Here is a 22,228-nt window from a genome sequence, read left to right as displayed (position 1 = left end):
AGTGACCACCTCCTGGGCCATTATTTCAGATTTCGGCCATTCAGTAGATGGCTCAGATCTACAGACAACCCCGCTGGGAGCAGGGGAACTGATATGAACCCATGTTGTGGTGAACATCTCTACCTGCTTCCGCCCCCGCCCAAGGAAGCTTTTCCAGGGCAAACTTCAGGGAAATGGAACATTTTCTCTGAAGTGGTATTTGAGCTCCCATACATGGGAAAATTAAAATAATAGTAATATTGCCGATACGGGGGCGCCTGGGTGGCTCAGTCGGCGAAGCGTCCGACTCTCAGTTTCGGCTCAGGTCGTGATCTCATGGTTCGTGAGTTCCAGCCCCACGCTGGCTCTGTGCTGACAGCGTGGAGCCTGCTTGGGATTCTCTGTCTCTCCTTCTCTCTCTTTCTCTGCCCCTCCCTGCTCACTTTCTCTCTCAAAACAAATAAATAAACTTAAAAAAGATATTGCTCATCTGGTTTAATTTACTGACATTTTCAGAAAATGCCAGAGAGGGTTTTTGGAAAATAATAAACTAGAACATTTCCTCTTCTACTGCTCTCGGCTTTCTCCTGCAAAAACAGAAATACTTAGTACCTTTAACATGCGCTAGTGAGTCTAATTAGAAGATACGCACCAAACTGCAAATAAGTATTATCGCATATACGTCTGCAATCCTTCACTTGTAAAGTGACCACGGGTGCGAACGTAACTTCACGGTCCGGGACGGGAACCTTTCTTACCAGACTACCGACTGCAGAATACACAGTACCTATTGCCGTCGGAGCCTGCACTGAGGGTAAACCCCTGATCCGGAAGAACTACGTCACCCCTAGAAACCAACACTTACTTGGATACGTCAAGGAGGAAGTCATTCAATTCGGTCTGCTTGGCAAGGCCTCTGCACACCTGCCAAAGAGAATGATGACTATTAATTGTAAGAGAGTTCCCCTTACGCAAAGGAACAATTCCGGAATACTATTTTCCCTCACTGTATTTTGAAAGGTGTGACGTGATCACTTTTTATAACATGGTAATACTATCAATGGCAAGTTGAGACTTGAGATACTTCAATCCCAAGTATCTATGGAAGGCTTACGTGTGCTAAGCTCTGTTTTACGCGCTTTATTATCTCAATCAGCACAGAACACCATGGACTGGGGATTTGCTTTCCTCATTGAAGCAAGAAGTCGTGCAGAACCACGCTCCCGCTCCAGAGTCACTGAGGGACGGGGCCAGCATTCAGACCCAGGCGATCAACCTCCACGGTTGCTCTTTAAAACTACTTCCCACTGTACACGACTGACACGTGGGCACGCATCCCACTTTACGCGAGACGGTCAGGCCCGAGAGGTCCTTGCTCCCCACGCTATCACTCTGTAACTGTGTGCTTTTTCTCCTCCTATCCCACAATCTGAGTTTGCTGCAACAGATTTTTCCACAACAAAGAGAGGTGGAAGGTACAAGGGGGGAATTGTTTCGCTGCTGTGTCCCCGAATTCTGAGGTTGAGTTACTGGGAGACTCAATAAAGTCTGTGGTCTTTCCAGTTAGAGCGTATTTTCAAGAGAAGCCAGTATCTGAAATTGGACATCAAAGTTTCCATATACCATTTAGTTCAGAGGATGCCTTAATTTAGGAAATGGGACTCATGATAATATCAATGTTACTGCCAGCAGGAGGCCGTCAGTGGAAAGCAAATACTGTGACAGAGCCCACACCATTTACTGTACAAACGATTTATAGTTATACATAAATACACGGCAGTAATTGCAAGATATTTAAGGCAGGGAGAAGTAAATATAAGTGAGTAGACACAACAGTTGAGAAATAACAAAACACCTAATATCCAAAAATGACACACTAGGGTCACTTAGTAAGCCCCCCCCCCCCACCGTGGGGCACCGGAGCCCCCGGGAAAACACCCCCGGGACACACCTGCACCTGATGGATGGCTACTGAAGCCCAGGCAAGATTTGCTGTCGCGACCTACAAAGAAAGGGATGACACACGTTTTGATTAGTCATATGCAGAGACCCCAACACAGCGCCTCCAGCAGAACCGCGTATGAGTCATTTCCTGAGCCCACTGAGTATCTGAATATTTTGCCAAACGCAGAGCATCGAATATGTAGAAGGTTTCTCTTTCGTATTTCCTGCTCCTTTATAATGGAGCCTAACGCTCTCTCGAGCCTCTTAACTTGGGATAAAAAAGCAAGACAAAGGCCTGAGAGCGCTAGCCTCCGACGATTTTCGCAGAAAATGATTACTTTCCAGTTGAACAAAAACACTATTAAAATGGCCTCGGTGACTAGCATAAAACGATGAAGTACTTGCAACCTCCTGCTGACAAGTTCTCAAATTCCTGGCCCTGCCGCTTCTTTTATTGTTCGTTCGCTTCCCCAACATTTGCTGGGTGCCTGGTAGGTACCGGGCACTCCTCTAGATGCCGGGGAGCCGGCCACCAGCAGCGACACCGCAACAGCTCACGGCGGACCGCGGGAGAGAGAAAGACGAGGAGGAGAGCCAGTGAGGCGCACGGCGCGCCAGCTGCTGACAAGGGGCCAGAGAGAAGAGGAGGCACCAGAGGGAGAGGAAATGCTGGGGGAGCCGCCCGAGCCCACATGCAGTGCTCAGGGAAGGCCTCCTCCGCGAGAGGGCAGCACGTGGGGACAACTCCTGAGGGAGGCGGCTGGGTCGGGACAACGAGGACACGCAGAGCCCAGGCCGAGGGACAGCACGTGCGCGGGCTCCGAGCCGGAGCGGGTCAGCCTTGCTCGAGGGTCCAGTGTGGCTGGGGGAGGGGGGAGCGGGAGGTGGGGGTCATCCCGCTGAGTGGACAAGGCCCCTGAGGGCGCATATGCACCCTGGGAGTGACACACACATCCCGGCAGTAACTGGTTTTAGGGTCAATGAGCCAATTCTGATCCAGGGAATACTTCACGGAGCCCACGGGTTCCCAAATGTATTTGGTGCTGGAGCCTTTACTCAGGATACGCTCTAGGGAGAGGTCGTTTTTAAGAAAACTTCATAAAGACAACCAGAAAGTGAAAATTCTACAAAGTCACCCTGCTACTTTATTTAGTTCATAGTACGGCATACTTCGATTTGTCTTGTTAGAATGAATTCCTACTAAAATAAATTACTGGATTTCTTTTTTTATGAACGTGTAGGTATTATTTTTGAGAAAGAGAGACTGCCCATGCATATGACCTTGACTGGGGGAGGGGCAGAGAGCGAGGGGGACAGAGGATCCCAAGTAGGCTCTGAGCTGTCAGCACAGAGCCCAAAGGCGGGGCTCGAGCTCACGAACGATGAGATCGTGACCTGAGCTGAAGCTGGACACTTAGCCGACTGAGCCACCCAGGCGCCCCTAGATTACTATACGTCTAATTGAATCAGTTTTCCCTCTAAATAAGTACAAAAGAAAAAGTTTTTAAAAACCATCAAAACGTTGTTAAGCAACGTGTGGTTTGCGCTATTCACTCATCTATTAACTGAACAATATTAATGAGTAGCCTCAGCGGGCTAACCTCACCTCCTGATGACTCATACAGAAGGCTTCTTTGCCCCAGTGCCGATACAGCTCAAGGATGCCAATCAAATCACCGATTGCAGTGACAATTGGTAAACAAAGAACAGACTGTATACGAGTCCCAGACTCCAGGCCAGTACCTCTTGGAAATCGTTCATCCTGAAAAATAAAGGGAGAAAAGATACAAATTCAGTTTCGGTAAAAGATGGAATTGTCACATTATGATTCTTATTTGTCAGAAATCGCCTAATACTTGCAATAAAACACAGCTAGTCTCTTTAAAAGGAAAACCAAATGACAATGGACACTATAAACTGTATTTAAGAAAACGCTTATCTTAGGGGGCACATGCCGCCCGATGTTTACGGCAGCACTATCGACAACAGCCAAACTACGGAAAGAGCCCAAACGTTCATCGACTAACAAACGGATCAAGAAGACGTGGTGCATGAATACAAGGGAATACTACTCAACCACCAAAGAGAATGAAATCGTGCCATTTGCCACGACGTGGATGGAACCAGGGTGTATTATGCTATGCGAAATGCCTCAGAGACAAATACCATACGATTTCACTCATATGCGGAATTTAAGAAACAGAACAGGTGAATACATGGGAATGGGGGAAAAAAGAGACAGGGACTGGATTTAAGACATTTTTAAATACAGAGAACAGACTGAGGGCTGTTGGAGGGCGGTGGGTGGGGGATGGGCTAGAAGGGTGAGGGGCATTAAGGACACTTGTTGAGATGAGCACGGGGTGTCATATGTGAGTTATGAAATCACTGAAGTCTACTTCTGAAACCAATTACTATATGTTAGCTAACTAGAATTTAAATAATAATTTGGGGAAAAAAAGTTTATCTTTAGTAACCTGGCACCTATGCACAGATACTGCTTTAATGTTTCTTTATCCCTGTGAAGTAGAATTTACTTAATTAATGAATATATATTAATTTCATGCCATAATAAAAGGAATTATGCTGGCTAACACGTATTTATCCGTCACCGTCTATGTGCCGTAACTTTTCCGGGGCCTTTACCGGTATAATGTCACGAGTGAAAATGACTCCACGTGTAAATACCACAAGAAGGAAAGTTTATTGTTTCTTTTCTTTTTTTCAGGTTAGAATAATGTCAAAGTGTGTGGGTTTTTCAAAAAGTTTTTAATGTTTTATTTATTTTTGAGAGAGAGACAGAGAGCAGGAGAGGGGCAGAGAGAGGGAGACACAAGGTTGGAAGCAGGCTCCAGACTCTGAGCTGTCAGCACAAGAGCCTGACGCGGGGCTCAAACTCACAAACTGTGAGATTATGAGCCGAGCAGAAGTCGGATGCTTAACCAACTGAACCACCCAGGCACCGCAAATAATGTCAAAGTGTACGTTAACGACGATCTTTCTGATTGAATCTCAAAGGCCCATATTAAGTATTCAAATCATCTAATAATTATCAATTACTTATAAAGAATGAAATTGGTCCTTTGACTTTAATAACTTTCTAGCTTAACAAATCACTCAAAGGAATACAGGGAAATCAAATGAATTAATCCCCAAACACTAATTCTCCTTATTGAATTTCTGCTGTTCTGTAGGAAGCTTTTCATAAATCAACAGCACAGATCAGTATTGCTGATTTATAGGTCTTTTGAAAGCTTGAATATAACCAGGACATGTTCAAGGGACAACCTATATGGTATCTTAACACTTTCCAAAACTGCAGTGTATTTGAGATGGGACATCGTGTGAGTTTACGGTGCAAACATGCTGATTTGGCGTATCCATATGTTGTAATATGACCGCCATTGTAGTAGTTTGCATTTCTATCTCGTCACGTGATTAGCCTACAACTAGATCTAGTCTTTCAGTGACCTTCGTCATCTACATCCGCATCTATACAGATAACTGGAGGCAAAACCGCAATTAAAACCCAGGTCTCTCGACTCTAAGTTAGCACTTTCCAGAGCAATTTCCTTACACCTGTTTGCCTACCTGTCCATTTCAGCCTAAACTCAGGGAGTGACTCTTCGTCACGAGGCTCACCTATCGCGTGGGAGACTGCACTAAGGGCTCCGTTTCGTCACGCTCCCTACGTCCGCGTCCTTCGTCAGTACCCTCCAGTATCGAGTCCGGGTTTGCTTACGTGACTCACTTGAACCAACGCGAGGGTGGGAAATGCGATACCAGCAGAGGCTTGAAAACTCACTTGCATGTTCCAAGTCTTCTCTGGAAGCCTTGCCACCATCGTTGAGAACATTCCAGGCTGGCCTTACTTAGGGGTGGGGTGGGGTGGGGAGCTGGGGAGGTGTGGGAGTGACAAACACAGAGAACTGAGGCCATCTAAGGCCAGCCAGTTGACGTCAGTTGACGGCCAGTTGATGTCAGATGCACAAGCAAGCCCAGCTGAAGGTGGCCCAATCCAGGGCTCAGGAGAAGTGACAAGTGGCTATTGGGTGACAGCATTGATACTCGGGCAGCACAGCCCTCAGCACCAGCTGACTCATTCGTATGCATCTTGCTACGACATGAAACTCAAAACGGTAATCATCCAGGGGCGCCTGGGGGGCTCGGTCAGTGAGACGACGGCTCAGGTCACGATCCCACGGTGCACAGGATGGAGCCCCGGGTCATGCTCTGCACTGACAGCAGGGAGCCTCTTCGGGATTCTCTCCCTCCCTCTCTCTGACCCTTCCTTGCTCGTGCTCTCTCTCTCTCAAAATAAATAACCAAAAAACAAAACAAAACAAAACATAACAAAACAAAACAAAACACCCATAGTAATCATTTAGTTTACATGAATATAAACCTACAATTTATGTTCAAATGTACTGGTATGGACTGAAATAAGAGCTAAAAGTAGCGCTCGGTGGGTATCGTAAGATAGGATTTTCTGAGGACAAAAGTTCATTTACAAACAAATTCATTTATTGATCTGTATCTTGCTCTAATGCGTTTATAAAACGGCTTGAATCGTAACAGCAAAATGATATGCCACCTGCATGAAATAAATATTTCAGGTTACGAATGTCACAAAAAGCAAAAAGCCATTTACCCCAAGGATGTCTTCCACGAGCAACGTTTTTCTGGATTTGGCCACGTAGGCAGAGATGGTGGTGCCCTGGGCGATGGGCCCGGCAGGGATGAGCCGGGGTTTCCCTTCCTTGATTCCGGGGGGGGTGAACACACACAGACTCTAGAAGAAGGAAAGAACACGTCTTACGGATTTTACAGACCTCCCTGTACTTCCGCACTAACAGACAGACTCCTAGGTATTACTTATCAGTCACGAGGCATCTTTGAGCCAACGAAAACAAGGAAGATGCCTTGCAATGATCAAAGTGGGGTGTGTAAGGTGGAATTCTCTCCGGTATTCCCAATGGGACACAAAACACAGGCTTGATGTAGGACTAAAATCAATGTCCAGGCACAGCAAACCTCGCAAAATGGCCTCTTATCTCGATATATGGAAAATAATAAAATACAAAGTAAGTGGTCCTTGGGGTCCAGATATTGCCAAACGAGAAACAGAGAACATCGGGTCCAACCTGCCCCAGAGGCTGGCACACAGATCTGGAGACAGGATCAGTGACTACAAGTCAAGTTGTTCAGAACATTGTTTCTTCCTCTTTTTTTTTATGACTCAATCACTCCATTCTTTAAACTGGCCTGACTATAAACTGACAGATTCAAAATACTCTCGATAAACATTTTGCTCTTCTCTGTGCAAAAAATTATGGACAAATCTGGGTGCATCTTTCTCTTTCAAATGACCAGGTGGGAAGGTAAAGTCCTGAAGGTATCTTAAAATAAATGTTTTTTTTTTAATATGATCAGTTATTTTTACTAAATCCAGTACTTTGAATAAATTTCTACTAAGAATTGCTAACCAAAACAAATCCCCTAGAGATTGGGGGCAGTATTTTGACATCACTATATTACGATTATCTACTCAATTTGAAAAGTATTAAGGTTCAGTAAATTCTCCCAGCACTTTACTTTTATCTTAGACTGGACTGCTGTAAGTTAAAGCCTGAAGACCTGTGAAGCAGTAAGATTAGACAATCCTCTTAAGCTATACATGTTCCTATTAATACTTACTAAGCAAATTCTCGGTAAAGACATCGAATTGGATCTAATTATACACGTATTAGATCAGTGGTCTTCAAGGCTTTGTAATGTCAGAGAATACTTTCTTCCTATAAAATCTTAACTTATAATCACAGGAGAGTAAACCCTATAAACTCGAGCTCCTTCAATCAGCCAGGAGTAGGGAGGAGGAAAGGAAAGCAAAGCATAGGCGCACCCCAGCTGCTTGAAATAAGTCATTACTTACAGATTAGAGGCGAAGTTCAAAATATTTTTATTCACGCCTATAGCTCTATCAGTTTGGACTGTGCCTAAGTAGTATTTGCTATTAAGTACAATGCCTGTGAAAAATATTTTTAAAATGATTCTTATTAAGGGATTAAGTTTAAAACGCTTATTACAAGTTATGCACTTTTAAAAGATTTTTAAGATTTAACTACACATAAGATGGTAAATGACAACTTCACCTTATTTTTAGAGGTTAGACTTCAGTGTCGCTATTTTTAAAGTTACTATAATTCTATTACCCACCAATATGCACATGGCACAGATGATGTAATCTGATTTCTTACCATTGCCACATGACAAGCCAGTGTGCCACCCTCTCTTAAGATTGAAAGAAGAGTAGAAAAAGTATTCAAGAATGGGAAGATGGGATAATTGCAAGAAAAAGGTGTAGAGGATACGCTGTATCTAGCTGGAAGAAAAATCAGAGTTAATGACGATTTTCTCAAACTATGAGAAAGTTAATCCTAAGAAAGCTGCTGAGAAACGTTCTCTTTCTTTACCAAAGACAGAAGGCAGGAAATGAACTTGAATTGAACTGAGGGCTTGCAGAGCTCCTACAGGACTTCCCATGGCCATGACCGTGACAGAAGGTAAACTCTGGGGCAGGCTCACAGCAGTGGCTTGGGCTTTTTTTTTTTTTTTTTAAGTAGTCTTTGGCTTTGTTTGTGTTTGAAGATCTACAACAGACATGGTTTTTGGATGGCTTTGTGATATATGCCCTTCACGGCTAGATTTAATAATATCTTAAGTTATAATTAACCTTCAAAAGTCAATCATGAAAGAATAGCTTATACGTCCCTATATTACTAGGAGATCATGTATTTAATATCATAAAATGTTCACTGCCTCTACAGAGTTCATATATGGGGCACAAGCAACAGATAAGCAAACACCGTACCAAGGTTGTCTGGAAAGCTAGTCTATGTATTGGGCTTCCTGACAATAAAAGGTTTGGAAATCTTTCAATTACTTGATTGAATCTGAAAAACCTGTCAACAATAAATAATTACCAAAAAATTAAGTAGCTCTTTACTGTGGAAACTTTATCCTTGTTTTACCAATTACCTTCTGATTTTTGTTCATATTTACGGGATAGAAATGTTTCCAAATGGGAGCTGAGGACAAGTGCTAACAAGTATTGAATAAGTTGTCAGATGAAGGCCAAGGGCTCCGGCAGGAAGGGAGAATGAGGACCAGCCTGGGACTGACACCAGTTTCTGACGCGGTTTCACTTTCTCCCCTCTGCATTAGGGGCTTTCCTGTTCTTTTTTTGTTTCTATGTTTTACTCCATACAATTTCCTGTGCAAAAGTTCCCTTCATAACATCCATTTCTGATGGAAGATCAGTCACTGGCTTGAATTATGTGTTCAGTAGTGGGTTCTTTATGACCTTCGCAGTTGTACGGACTGATTGGCAGCTATTATCACAAACAGAAAAAGTCAGTAACAAACCTCTGAATTAGAGGCTGAATTTTACAGGTATTCAAGGGATGGGGAAGATCTATGAAACCTACCTTTATTTACCCTACAGAAATAAGCAAACGGACAGCTGTGTACTGAATAGCTACTCCCCAGTGGTTAAACTAACACCTCCACCAAATACTTGGGTCTGTTTCTGAATTCTCAACTCTGTGCCAGTAGACTGATCGGTCTACCATACTGTTTTAATTACGACAAGTTTGTAGCACATTTTGTGATCTGACAAGGCAAGTCTTGTTTTGGTTCTGAATGTTTCAAAGCATTCACAGTTTATTTTGTAAGATAGACTTTGCATTTTTCATTGGTAACGGGGGCTGCATTAATGCATTAACCGATAATGAGTGTAAGTTCTAGGGAAACTTACAAAAGAAATAGTAACTTTATTTAAAAAAATCATTATGATCTTTGGCATATGGGTTTGACTGGGATGTTCATATGATTAAGATTAAAAAATATTATATTATTTTTATAAGAGGGCAAAAGGAAACTTCTATCAAACATCACTATGCAATATTTTAGAATGTATTAAGACTACTTATGCATGTACTTATAATACATAATTTATCTATAAAATCCAATGTTGAACTGAGTCTCTAAAATTAATTCCTTCTCTAACACTGTATAAATCTATGAAAGCTTTGATCAGCACAAACATATTTTAGAGGCTAGAGATAAAAACAACTAAAAACAAGGAAAAATTCCAAAGTTTCAAACCAGAACCACCTCTACTCTTTCCAGAGAAGAAATCAACTGCAGTCAGCGCATGCAACTTGACAAATACTGCTTATTTCTAAGATGAGGTAATTTAAAGCCACTAAGATTGGTAACAGTTGTCATGAGCAGTAGATTGGCTCAGTGAAGCAATAAGGAAGCATTCAAATTATTAAAAAAAAAAAGCAAATTTGGAGAAATCAATTTGATGGAAAATGAACACTAGAAAAGACTATCACGATTTAATTAAAAAAAACCTGATTTTTTGGTGAAATGGGAAAATCACTGACGTCAATTAGATACTTCCGGTGATAGACATTGTTCTCATCTTCCTTCCTATACGCAATTCAAAGATCACTTTATTCATGAAACTTCATTTCTTATGTTAAGGGTTCAACTCACTATCAGTTAAATTTTAGAAATACTTTTAAAAATATATCACTTAAGCTTACCCTTAAGTTGTTTTTCTCCCAAGACACTAGATGGCAGTGGTTAGTAAATGAATTTAGATCTATGCACGTGGGCGTGACCACCTGGCCCCAAATCCACCTGGAATTTTAAAGACAGAACTAACTCTGCAGGATTCTTTTTAGACTTTTTTTAAAAAAGTTTGTTTGTTTCTTCTTCTTCTGAGAGAGAGAGACAGAGAGACAGACAGACAGACAGAGACAGAGACAGAGAGAGAGAATGGGAGGGGCAGAGAGAGAGAATCCCAAAGCCTGACGCAGAGCTTAAACTCACCCCAAACCAAGAGTCAGACACGTAACCAACTGAGCACCCGGCACCCCCCACCCTGCAGGAGTCTTAAAATTAACCTACTGATGTTCACTGTGCAGTTGAAGAAAGTCACACGATTCCTTTAAACTACCTGCTATAAACTGATTTCTAACACCAATATATGAAAAGCCAGGTACGAATGTACTATATGAATTAAAAATTTAGGAGTTCGAAAGGTTTTACGCTTTTCCAAACAACTCTTATTGATAACACAAGAAAAAACTGTAATGATAATATTATAAAGGATGTAATGTATCAGAGTAAAAGACCAGGTATGGAAGAGAAAAATGGTAAAAACAGTAAAAGTTTAATTAAGCAAAATCCTATCACAGGAAGACTAGTTTTGTTTCCAACAAGTATTTCAACAGCACCTTGTACACATCGATGTCAGCCCCTGGTAAGGCTCAGGACATATAAATACACTCCTTCGTGCCCTAACTCTGGACCTGTCGCAAACTGCTCCTTCTACCTAAGAAAGTCCTTTATTTCCCGTCTTATCTACTAAGTGCAAGGTCTTCCCGGCCCCGCTGACACAGAGCTAATCATCGAGTTGTTTTTAAAGTGATCCCCCCCCAAGACCCCCTCAAATTCGGCATCCCAGAACACCTGGGGTTTCCCTCCGTTTGCACTCAAGACCAGATGTTATAATCAACTGTGGATTTCTCGATTTCCCCTACATTCTTTGATGACAGGAATGTTTTGTTTGGCTTTGTTTTGTTTCTTATAATCTTCGTATGCTCATCGATTTAGCATAGATTTTTGGCACATGAAAAGTATTTTAAGTGGTTTGTTGAATGAATCGCATCCATGACATAACATTTAACCAACGGAAGTTAGATTAAGCTTCAGGAAGTTTAAGACTCTTGTCAAAGTCACAAAGTGGTGAACTGGAACTCACGGGGGCCAACTCCAGAACCATGATTCTTTGGGAAGCCGTCCTTCTTCCCAGCTCTGAAACAGCGTGCACAGCACGGGACCCGTCTTTCCCGAAGGGCTGGCGGGGGTGCGGGGGGAACTGAACGAGAAGAGCACCGGGGGTGGGGTGTTGAACGAGGGGGCCCCTTCCGGCTCACCACTGCTCTCGGGGACAGCAAACTGCCCAAACAAGGTTGGTACTCAACAGCCTGCTGAATACATGTCCTACTGGCTTTTATTTTTTTTTTTTATTTTTTATTTTTTTAATGTTTTTATTTATTTTTCAGACAGAGAGAGACAGAGCATGAACGGGGGAGGAGCAGAGAGAGAAGGAGACACAGAATCGGAAGCAGTCTCCAGGCTCCGAGCCATCAGCCCAGAGCCCGACGCGGGGCTCGAACTCACAGACCGCGAGATCGTGACCTGAGCTGAAGTCAGACGCTTAACCGACTGAGCCACCCAGGCGCCCCCCTACTGGCTTTTAGAAGAGCTTTATTTTAATACCGTTTTCAGTTTCTTCCATTTACTGGTCTATTAGGTTTTCCATTTGCATTAAACGGGACAATTTATATTTTCCTCAAAAACTGACCATTTTTTTCCCCTACATTTTCACATTTATTAGTACAAGTATCCTCTCATAATTTATCATTTTCATCCTGTTTTATTTTCTGAATTATTAAACATAAATAACTGTGTCTTCTCTTTTTGTTAATTAGGTCAGTAAATACCTGATATCTGTACAAAGTCTTTAGATTCCCTTGTTCATATGGATTTTCTCTTTCTAAACCCATAGGTTAAAAAGGCACATCCCAAGGGGGCAGATACTTTAATTTATGACTGTGTCTCTAGTACCTGAGATTACTACCACGTAATTGTACCCAATAAAAATGTGTTGAATTCATGAATTAACTTATTTTGTCCCTTATTTATTAATGCTCAAAAATGCATACAAGGTGCTTCAAGGATCTGCACTATCCACTGTGGACAGCCTTGCCCAGGGTTGTAGCAATATGCCGATTCATTTTTGTAAACCTAATTGTCTGAATATCCCAGTAACTATACTCGTTTTTTTCTCCCAAGAAGTGACATTGCACATTAATTTTGTTTAATTTCCTTGTTTTTAGCCATTATGGGGATCTGAACTCTTCAATGGGGGCTAAACACATCAAAGTAGGATCTAACCCAAAGAGGAAAGGGAAACCCATGTTGGTAAATCCTAACATTATATATATATATATATATATATATATATATATATATATATATATATATATGTATATATACATATACACTTTTTGGATAAACCTACTTGCAGATACTACTAACATTCTCCAAATTGTATTTTTTGTTTGTCAATCACTAAAACACTATTGTATATTTCTGTCCTTTTGGGGTTTTTTTGGTGTGACTGTTTTGCTTTACAAATTTTACTGCATCAACACTTATTGGGTAAACTAAGTAACAGGTCTCCCCTCATTGCAGACTAAACCCTTCATAAATGCCAAGTGATCTCCTGTTCCAATTTAATGCTTTTATTCCCCAAACTCATCTTCGTCACTGATCCTGTGGTACTTTCTCTCCTTTTGTTTTCATTTTTCTGGAATAAGTCTGCTTCACCTAAAATTCTCTTTTTATTTTCAATCATTCGTAAGTCCTTTTCTATATGTGCCTCTATAAAACAGAAGACAGTTGTGAGTTTTTTAAACCTAACTTACAATTTTTTTCTTTCAGTAACTGGGTCTATCCTACTTGTAATTTTGTTGTGACATATTTCGGTAGAGAGTTCCACAATCTATTTTATGTTTTACTTTTAGTGTTTTAACACTATTTTGTTTGTTTTCTATCTTTTCCTGAACTTTCCATGTTTTCTTTAAATTTTTTCTCTCCAACAATATTAATGTGGGTTTTTAATTCTACTAGGGGAACTTCTGACATACATAAATTTTATTTAAGTTATATTTATCAATGCATCAATTTCAGAAATTAATTACTTAATTTCTGCTGGTTCTTATTTATAAAAAAAGAAAACAATACTTTTATAAGTATAAGCATTTTATAATTCTCCCTGTGTCCATCTTAATCCTTGGAATTTTTGATACAGACTAAAAATTTTATCTCAGTCTGTTTGGGCTACCTTACTATAATTTTTTCACTACAGCATATACATTTTGTTATATATGTGAGTTATTTAAGTAAGGCTTTATAACTATGATTCAAAATCCTGAGGCAATTTAAAAAAGATTTACAAGGGGAGCCTGGGTGGCTCAGTCGGTTAAGCGTCCAACTTCAGCTCAGGTCATGATCTCGCAGTTTGTGAGTTCAAGCCCCGCATCGGGCTCTGTGCTGACAGCTCAGAGCCTGGAGCCTGCTTCGGATTCTGTGTCTCCCTCTCTCTCTGCCCCTCCCCTGCTCACGCTCTGTCTTAAAAATAAACAAACCATTAAAAAACATATGTAAAATAAAATAAAAAAGATTTACAAATACCTATAACATGCCCCTTTTTACAAAGGAAGGAATAGAAGAAAATACATGTGTATCTGCTCACCCCGGCCAAAAAAATAAAAAATAAAAAGCTTTATTTTATTAATATGGTTGGCTTACATTTTAGAAGTATGTCAACATCTGTTCAAGCAATAGGGCAGATTAGATAATTTGATACTCCTGAAAAAATCAATTTAAAAAAATTTTAAAGGCTGGATAAAGTACATTTTCAATCCTTTCTAATGCATTGCTGGGCTGAGAAGAATGGACAGAATGCACAGGAATCTAAAAAGAAGTCAATAACGGAACTTGCGAGGCAAGCAAATCCCAAGGTGGATTTTTCTAGAGAGCGAGCAAAGCCTGGATGTACTGACCCTCCCTCAGGAAAGCACCTCGGGAGACAAGACCTGCTGGAGGCCAGGACCGGAATGGGCTGGCGCCTCATCGAAGCTGGCGGTTACGGTCAATATAGCTACAGGTGCAAGGAGATTACTAGGACACCAGATTGTCTTGAATTTACTGCTGGAGGGAAAATGAAAATCTCTTCTGAGAAATCATAACTGTGCATCACGTGGCTGTGAGGCTGGAATCCATACTACTCTGTAGTCTGAAAAAAAATCTCATGAGATAATTTAAAGTTGTGCTGGATTGGTATTGCCTTAGGTGACCGGCCAAAACGAATACATATCCCGTCTCCAGGAAAAGAACTTCAACACAACCCTCAAGAACACCCATTTTAAAAGGCCCGAGGAAGACTATGATTCACGGTCAAAACATCAAATAAAATGAGACACACAAGCAAATAAGCCACCAGCTGTTGACAGGTGGGTGAAACAAAAGCCAAGAGATGTAAATTCTGGGTGAATAAAAAACAATATAAAAGAGGTTTAGTTAATATATCCCAAGAAATAAAAGATAAACTTGAAAAAATATCCAGGGGATAAAAAACTATATTGAAGAACTGAGAGAAAATCCGAAAGAACCCGAAAGCAACGATGTTAAAGTCAATATACGGAGAGAGAATTTTTATTAATCTGAATTCTCTATCCAGCAAAGATGCATTTCAAGGAAGTGTTGAAATAAAGACCTAGTCCGACAAAAACTGAGAGACTCCCACCAGGATACCCTCACTAAGGGAAATTCTACAGGGTAGAAGAGACCCGAACGCAGACTTGAACGCACAGAAAGAAAAATGTGGCCGACCAAACACAGTAGTACCCCTAGGTCTCTGCCTTCACGAAGCGTACATTCTAGAGAGAGCCGGATGAACCAATCGTCCCACAAAGCACAAATGTACACTCACAGCTAAGTTCTACGAAGGAGAAGCATGCGATACTAAGAAGGCTCGACAGAGTGAGATCTGACTCGGGAAGGTCAGAATTAGCCACATCTTGGCCACGTTCTCTGCTGTTCCCAGGCCACACGTGGACCAAGGACGCGGTGACCGCAGAGAGAACCATGCCGAGTACCATTAGCTGACCTCAGGAATTCAGGAATGTAGAATAAAGAGCCGACTAGAGCCCGGATGGACAGACTATCATCCCCTCAATTAAGTTACAGAAGTAAAAGAATTTAGAAGCGATATACATAGAATACGCTTTAGGTGTTGTGGACACAGAAGGTTTTTCTAAGTCACATATTCCAGGAAGCTACTTCACGGAGGTCCATGGACAAACAAGCGTGCAAAAATAAAGCCAAACGTGCAGCCAAGTGACCAAGAGTCTGGGATCTGGGAATCTAAACCCAGGCTCTCCAGTCAAGCACTTCTGGAGGCTCTCACCGCCTGCACACCCCTGGCCTCTTGTGGCCTGCCCTTTCTGACCTCTGAAGCCGCTCTTCCCCCACTACCCCCTCCAATTCTCGTTCACACACAGCAGAAGAGGGTCATCCCATGGGGCCCTCAGCGCCCGGGTTCACTCACTTCCTCTCGTGTCAACAGTTAGAAATGCTGAGTCCAGCATCCAGGTTTCATCAGAGAACCGGATCGGCCCAAGTTTGGGTCACAAACAGCTGTGACTGAAGGAAAAGGGTCACACGGCAGGTACTCAGCTGCCAAGGCCAAGCCCTGCGAGCTGCCTGCAGATCCCAGGGGGGTCATAACGAGACTTGCACTCTCCTGATCGCCCCGAGCTCACATACACACCGGCACGTTTTAAATACAATTGCAAATGAGATACTAGGTTTTGTTTTTTTTTTAAGGGATTCTTAATTTTTTTTTTTTTTTTCAACGTTTATTTATTTTTGGGACAGAGAGAGACAGAGCATGAACGGGGGAGGGACAGAGAGAGAGGGAGACACAGAATCGGAAACAGGCTCCAGGCTCTGAGCCATCAGCCCAGAGCCTGACGCGGGGCTCGAACTCACAGACCGTGAGATCGTGACCTGGCTGAAGTCGGACGCTTAACCGACTGCGCCACCCAGGCGCCCCTGGGATTCTTAATTTTTAAATAAAAGTCCCAAAATTTTAGAAATAAATTTTTAGAATGAGCAGGGAACAATGAGATCTCCTTGTTATTTTAGTAGCTTAGCCATTTAAAACTGCTGCCAGTGTCTGAAGTATCATTCAAAGTTTTTGGAAGCAGGAGTGGTATCTGAATAACTCAACTTAATGGAACTCTTGTCTCTGTACATGGAAGGCACTAGGAGAGATGCTGGGTGAATGCAAAGATTAGTAAGGAAAGGTCCTTGCCCCAGAGAGCTTTTAATCCTGTAACGTAAATTTTTACGATGCAAGGGGAGGGAACAAAAAGGATCAACGATGGGTTCAGTGAATCGGCCGGGAAACATTTCTGTGCAACGACTTTTCATCCTTTGCGTTACTGTATTATTCACGAGCAACATTAAACGTCTCAGAATACTTGCGTCTCTATTCCTATTACCATTTTATAAACCATAAATAGCACACATTTTGATTACTCATGAATACAAGCATCACAGTGCAAAGAGAAACCCCAAATCTCCAAGAACAATGCCTAACACATAAGAAATACGTAGTGAAATTTTTCCAAATGTATTTATAAATGCTTTCTATACAGTTAAGCTATGAACGTAACTCTTATTGGCTCAGAATATTCTTTTAAGATGTTACGTGTGTGGTTTTAACGTCACAACAAAAATCAAATGCCAGTAAGCTGAACATCTTGAACTGCTTATGCACGCTGCATCTGACCATGGGCTGTGCTCTGAGTAAGCTGCAACAGAAACAGAGGCTCCAGCCTGTGGCACGCAACACGAAGACAGGCGCACCACGGAACAGGGTGAGCTACGGCCACCGCGGCTCGGGGGTCTCCGCGGAGTAACGCCGTCCCCGCACTGTTTCAGTGGCCTTCGGGAAGTCCAAAAAACTCACCTAAAAAATGCTCCACTTTCGTCCTTGCTTTATTCTACTGCAGGCAGCGTGCTGAAAAGGGCATACGCCGTCCCTGACACCCCAGCCCACAGTGCCGAAGCATCTTCTGTACAGAACGGTCTAGAGGTGCCATTCATAAGACAGGCCAAAACCAAAACAGTAAGTGAACTGTGAGCTTTCATGCCCAAACGTTGCCACGCTGGTGAGATTTTCACCTGGCAACAACCGTAGACAGAAACGAAATACAAAGTGAGTTTGAAGTACTTAATTGCCACGTGTCTGTGGTTTGTAGCCCAGCTGACCTTTTTTAAAGAGCTTATGACACGTTCTTATCTAGAGCACCAGAATCTAAATTCAGATACTTACGTTATTGCACTCTCCAAGGAAATACAGTGCAAATCCATCAGCTTTTGTGGCTGCCAAAGTAATAAAAAAGGAAGAAACTAATCTCAATGGAAGAACAGACCACGTATGAATTCTTTAAGGTGAGACCTCAGAGAGGAATCTTGTGAAAGGGCTTGTTAACATAATTAACGGTCATGCAGCGAATCGAGCCAACCAATTTATGGCTTTATTCAATGACATAGAACACTTTCATTCATTATTTATCAGCTATTGCAAACTTTAAGACGTGACATCCTCACATGCACACAGCAGCCAATGCACTACGCAATATGTTTGTGAAACTTTAAATGTTACAACTATTGGAAAATATGTTTCGTTTAAGAACGGGATTTAATTGTTAAAGTACTAAAAAATACCAGACACAATATTCATAATAATGAGTAATCAAGGCAAGCATCACCCAAAGAGGATGATGCACGTATCCATGCAGCCTCACGAAGAGAACACGGCTTAACTCTCCTAACACTGCTTCAGGGCCATGTGAAGGCAGTTCCCACGGCAGGTAACCGATATTACTCCCGAGGAGGATCGCTTGCCTATAGACTCACGGTTCACTCCTTTTCACTCATGTGGCCTTGGGTCAAATATTTGGCCTGCCTTGGCCACAGCTTCCCCATCAGAAAACAGGTGATCAAGGTACGTACATCTGCCATCTGCCCCAATAAATTTAAAATGCTTTGTGTTGCTTAAAAATTAAGGGTTTCCTTCGTAAAGATGTGACTTAATTCAACAAAACTACACGTTCCAAAGAAACTAGGCTTTATTTAGAAAGCATAGTATATTCCATTTATACATCTGGCAGATACTTTTTTGAGACTGGGTAAGTTAGGAAGTTTTAGGTTTGACTCATTCTGGTCGTTTCAGAATAGAGTATTTTCACTTCAAACTTAGCCCCGAGAATAGAAGCAAATAAATGACTTGCATTTGCCTTGTAGTAAGTATATTACTCTTTCCATTTTCTGCAACAGAATAAAAGACACTTTGGTTCAAAAGTTCTACCAGAAGGAATATAAAACATTTCTTACCTATTTTAATGATGCTGCTCAATTCATAAAGGAGTAACTGATTGTCTCCTCCTGTATCTAATCGCTGTTCGATGTAGCTGTTTAATTCATACACAACTCCCTGCATATTCGTATCTTGGTACTTTTAATAAAAAAAAAAAAAAAAAGAAGAAAGAAAGAAAGAAAAAGAAAGGGCATAATTAAATACAATAAGATAAAAATTCCTTAATTTATAAAACATTTTATTAATTATATAACTTTGTGTGTGTGTGTGTGTGTGTGTATGTATAATTTTATGCTTTTACACATTATGCTTTTAAAGAACATTTATTTAAATATAATCTACTAAAAAACTGATTGCAAATTAAATTGCTGTGACATAGAATTATTTACAGGGGTGCCTGGGTGGCTCTGTCAGTTAGGCCTCCGACTTCGGCTCAGGTCATGATCTCACAGCGTGTGAGTTCAAGCCTTGCATCTGTCTCTGTGCTGACAGCTCAGAGCCTGGAGCCTGTTTCAGACTCTGTCTCCCTCTCTCTCTCTGCCCCTCCCCTGCTCACGCTCTGTCTCTCTCTGTCTCTCAAAAACAAATAATAAATAAAAACTTAAAAAATTATCGGAGCGCCTGGGTGGCTCAGTCGGTTGAGTGTCCGACTTCAGCTCAGGTCACGATCTCACGGTTTGTTGAGTTCGAGCCCCACACTGGGGCTCAGTTGACAGTTCAGAGCCCGGAGCCTGCGTTGCATTCTGTGTCTCCTTCTCTCTCTGCCCCTCCCCAACTTGTGCTCTGTCTCTCTCTGTCTCTCAAAAATAAATGAAGGTAAAAAAAAAAGAATTATTTATAGGCGCCATGTATATTTCTATTAAAATACCAAGTGTCACAAATTACAGCTTTATTTCTGAAGTTGTATGTAGCTATTCGGTAAAAGTAGCATAAAAGTTTGCCAAAAGTGTACTGCACCGGGTAAAACGAAGGTTATTATTCTCCAGCCACGTGCCACGATGGGGCCACTGCCCTGGTCCCATCCAAACTCTACCCCCGGCTCAGGAGGGAGCAGCTCTCATGGCCACCCCGTGGCAGGACCAGCTAGCTGCCCCCGGAAGCCCAAAGCTCTGGGCTGCGGGGACACCGGCAGTAGAGGGGTTTGGGGAAAAGGCGGATGCTAGATCTTAGCTACTCCAGCACAAGCTACCGCTGTGACTTCTCTCCAAGGACCCAAAGGCTGTCTTCTAACGAGCCTCCTCACCACTAAGCTTGCCGCCCTAAGCCTGTTCTCCAAACAACGACCATGGTAAGTTCTATAAGCAAAATAAAATTCTGTCACATCCTGGCTTAAAGTCCTTCCCACTGCACTCAGAATAGCAGACTCCCCACGGGGTGGCCTCTCACATTCTACAAAATGTGGTCACTGTCTGCCTACGACACCGTCTCAAGCCCCCTTTCTCTTTCTGAACCACGCAGATATCTTTCGCTCCTAAAGGTCGATTACTCGCCATTCCTCTTCTTCCTTAAATTCCAGTGTAAGTGTCGTATCAGTGTCGGGTGTCCGGTATCATGATTTGGCAACTCTGTGCATCACCCAGGGCTCATCACAAGTGCACCCTTTAATCCCCATCACCTATTTCCCCCATGGTCCACCCCCCTCCGCTCTGGTAGCCATCAGTGTGTTCTCTATAGCGAAGAGTCTGTTTCTTGGTTTGTCCTTCTTCCTCTTTTTTAACCCCACCCTTTCTTTTCCATTTGTTTCGTTTCTTAAATTCCACATGAGTGAAATCATATGCTCCTTGTCTTTTGCTGACTGAGCTCAGCATGACGTTGTCTAGCTCCATCCATGTCGTTGCAAAGCACTGTTCTCAACGAATGGCTGGGGAATGAAGGGATGTGGATGAACAGACGAAAGAATGGATGAATCAGTCCCTCAGTCGTTCTGCCAACAGGTACCGGTGATCCTGGCAATCTATCACACACCCTCCCCTGCACAGAAGAGATGCCAGGGCATTCACCCAACAACGTGCACTCAACGGAGATGCTGGGTTCCACGGGCTTGTGCTGGCTTGGGAGTACATTCCAAAAGTGGCCAACGCTTTTTCAAATACAACTGAAACACCAGACCTTCCTGCTATCTCTTCCGGTCTGAGCAAGACTGGGCTGCTAGAGTGGATTTCTTCTAGAAGAATCCCCGAGCTGCATTATCACAGACGATCCCTGCACCGAGGCTGTGCGAAATACGTCCCGGAGGGTGCACTGGCACGTGTGCACAGGTGTGTGGTGTGGGCCAGGAAGGCCCATCCAAGGGGGTTTCTCAACGCACGGCGGGGGGCGGGGGTGGGGCCTGGCGCGGCAGGGCCATGTGGCTACGACAACACTCAGAGACGAAGCAGGGGTGGCTCGCATCCTGGACGGACCTGAAGCCGCCGTCGGAATGACCCGGCCAGGCGGCTGCCTGATCCCAGTGTCCCCGGAGCTGGGAGAGACAGGGTGGCCTGCTATCTTCTCATCCGTGTCCCCGGGAAAAGTTTCGGGTTTCAGCGGACACAAGTTTGACTTGATTCTCCGCGGCAAGTCACGGTGCCTGGACGAATTCCAGGCTGGAGCCAATTCACAGGCCCAGGATCCTCTGAGTGAAGGAGGGGCAGCCAGGGGGCCGTAGTTCAGGTGCGTCTCAAACGCGAGCCCCAGCCGGCGTGCCGACCCCTGTGGTGACTGCAGTCCGGAACACGCGTGTGCCACAGGCGTCCCCAGAGGCTGACAGAATCCCACCCTGACGATCGTCGCCGAAAAGGCATGAAGACCCAAGACCCACAGAAGTCTGGAGCGACAGCTTCCCCGGGAGCGAGAACGACAGAGAGGAACCAGCGCGCGGGACCCCAGGGCATCAGAACGGAAGCCCGCCGGCACGCCTTCCTTCTAGGCTTCAACACCAGCCGCAAGACTGCCGGCCGCTCCTCCGAGACCCTCACCTAGTGCGGCCACTCCCGTGTCTGCCCCCGGGTCGGGCTCTCCGGGAGGTGCGTTCTCTGCTCCGGCCTCTGCCGGGCCTCCTACCTGGGGTCCGCCTCCCCCCCTTCAACCCGGGCACCCTGTCGGCTTGGCTGCACGCGGCCGCACGCAGACCACAGGCCTCCCGACCGGGTGCTGTGGCTCCATACTGCGCCCACCGAATCAGTCCTAACTTCCCAGGTGCGGTCCGGCTGCAGATACTGCCCAGGT

General features: G+C 43.3%; 1 protein-coding gene across 6 annotated transcripts in view; it reads right to left on the bottom strand.

Annotated features, from left to right (window-relative positions):
- PDE10A (phosphodiesterase 10A) overlaps window positions 1-22,228 on the bottom strand; it is a 599,454-nt gene that overhangs the window by 77,811 nt on the left and 499,415 nt on the right. For all 6 annotated transcript variants that reach the window (XM_019412750.2, XM_019412748.2, XM_053904295.1 and 3 more), the window contains 6 exons: window positions 19,039-19,159; window positions 17,975-18,024; window positions 6,575-6,715; window positions 3,530-3,685; window positions 1,931-1,981; window positions 845-903 (listed from right to left, as the gene is read on the bottom strand). In XM_019412750.2, coding sequence (XP_019268295.1) covers window positions 845-903; window positions 1,931-1,981; window positions 3,530-3,685; window positions 6,575-6,715; window positions 17,975-18,024; window positions 19,039-19,159 — 578 coding nt within the window. The remainder of the gene's footprint in view (window positions 1-844; window positions 904-1,930; window positions 1,982-3,529; window positions 3,686-6,574; window positions 6,716-17,974; window positions 18,025-19,038; window positions 19,160-22,228) is intronic.

The sequence above is a fragment of the Panthera pardus genome, unplaced genomic scaffold (assembly GCF_024362965.1).
Source record: "Panthera pardus isolate Hobbes unplaced genomic scaffold, ASM2436296v1 HiC_scaffold_17, whole genome shotgun sequence".
NCBI lineage: Eukaryota > Metazoa > Chordata > Mammalia > Carnivora > Felidae > Panthera > Panthera pardus.
Note: the sequence above shows the minus strand (reverse complement) of the source record. Positions and strands in the feature narration are given on the sequence as shown.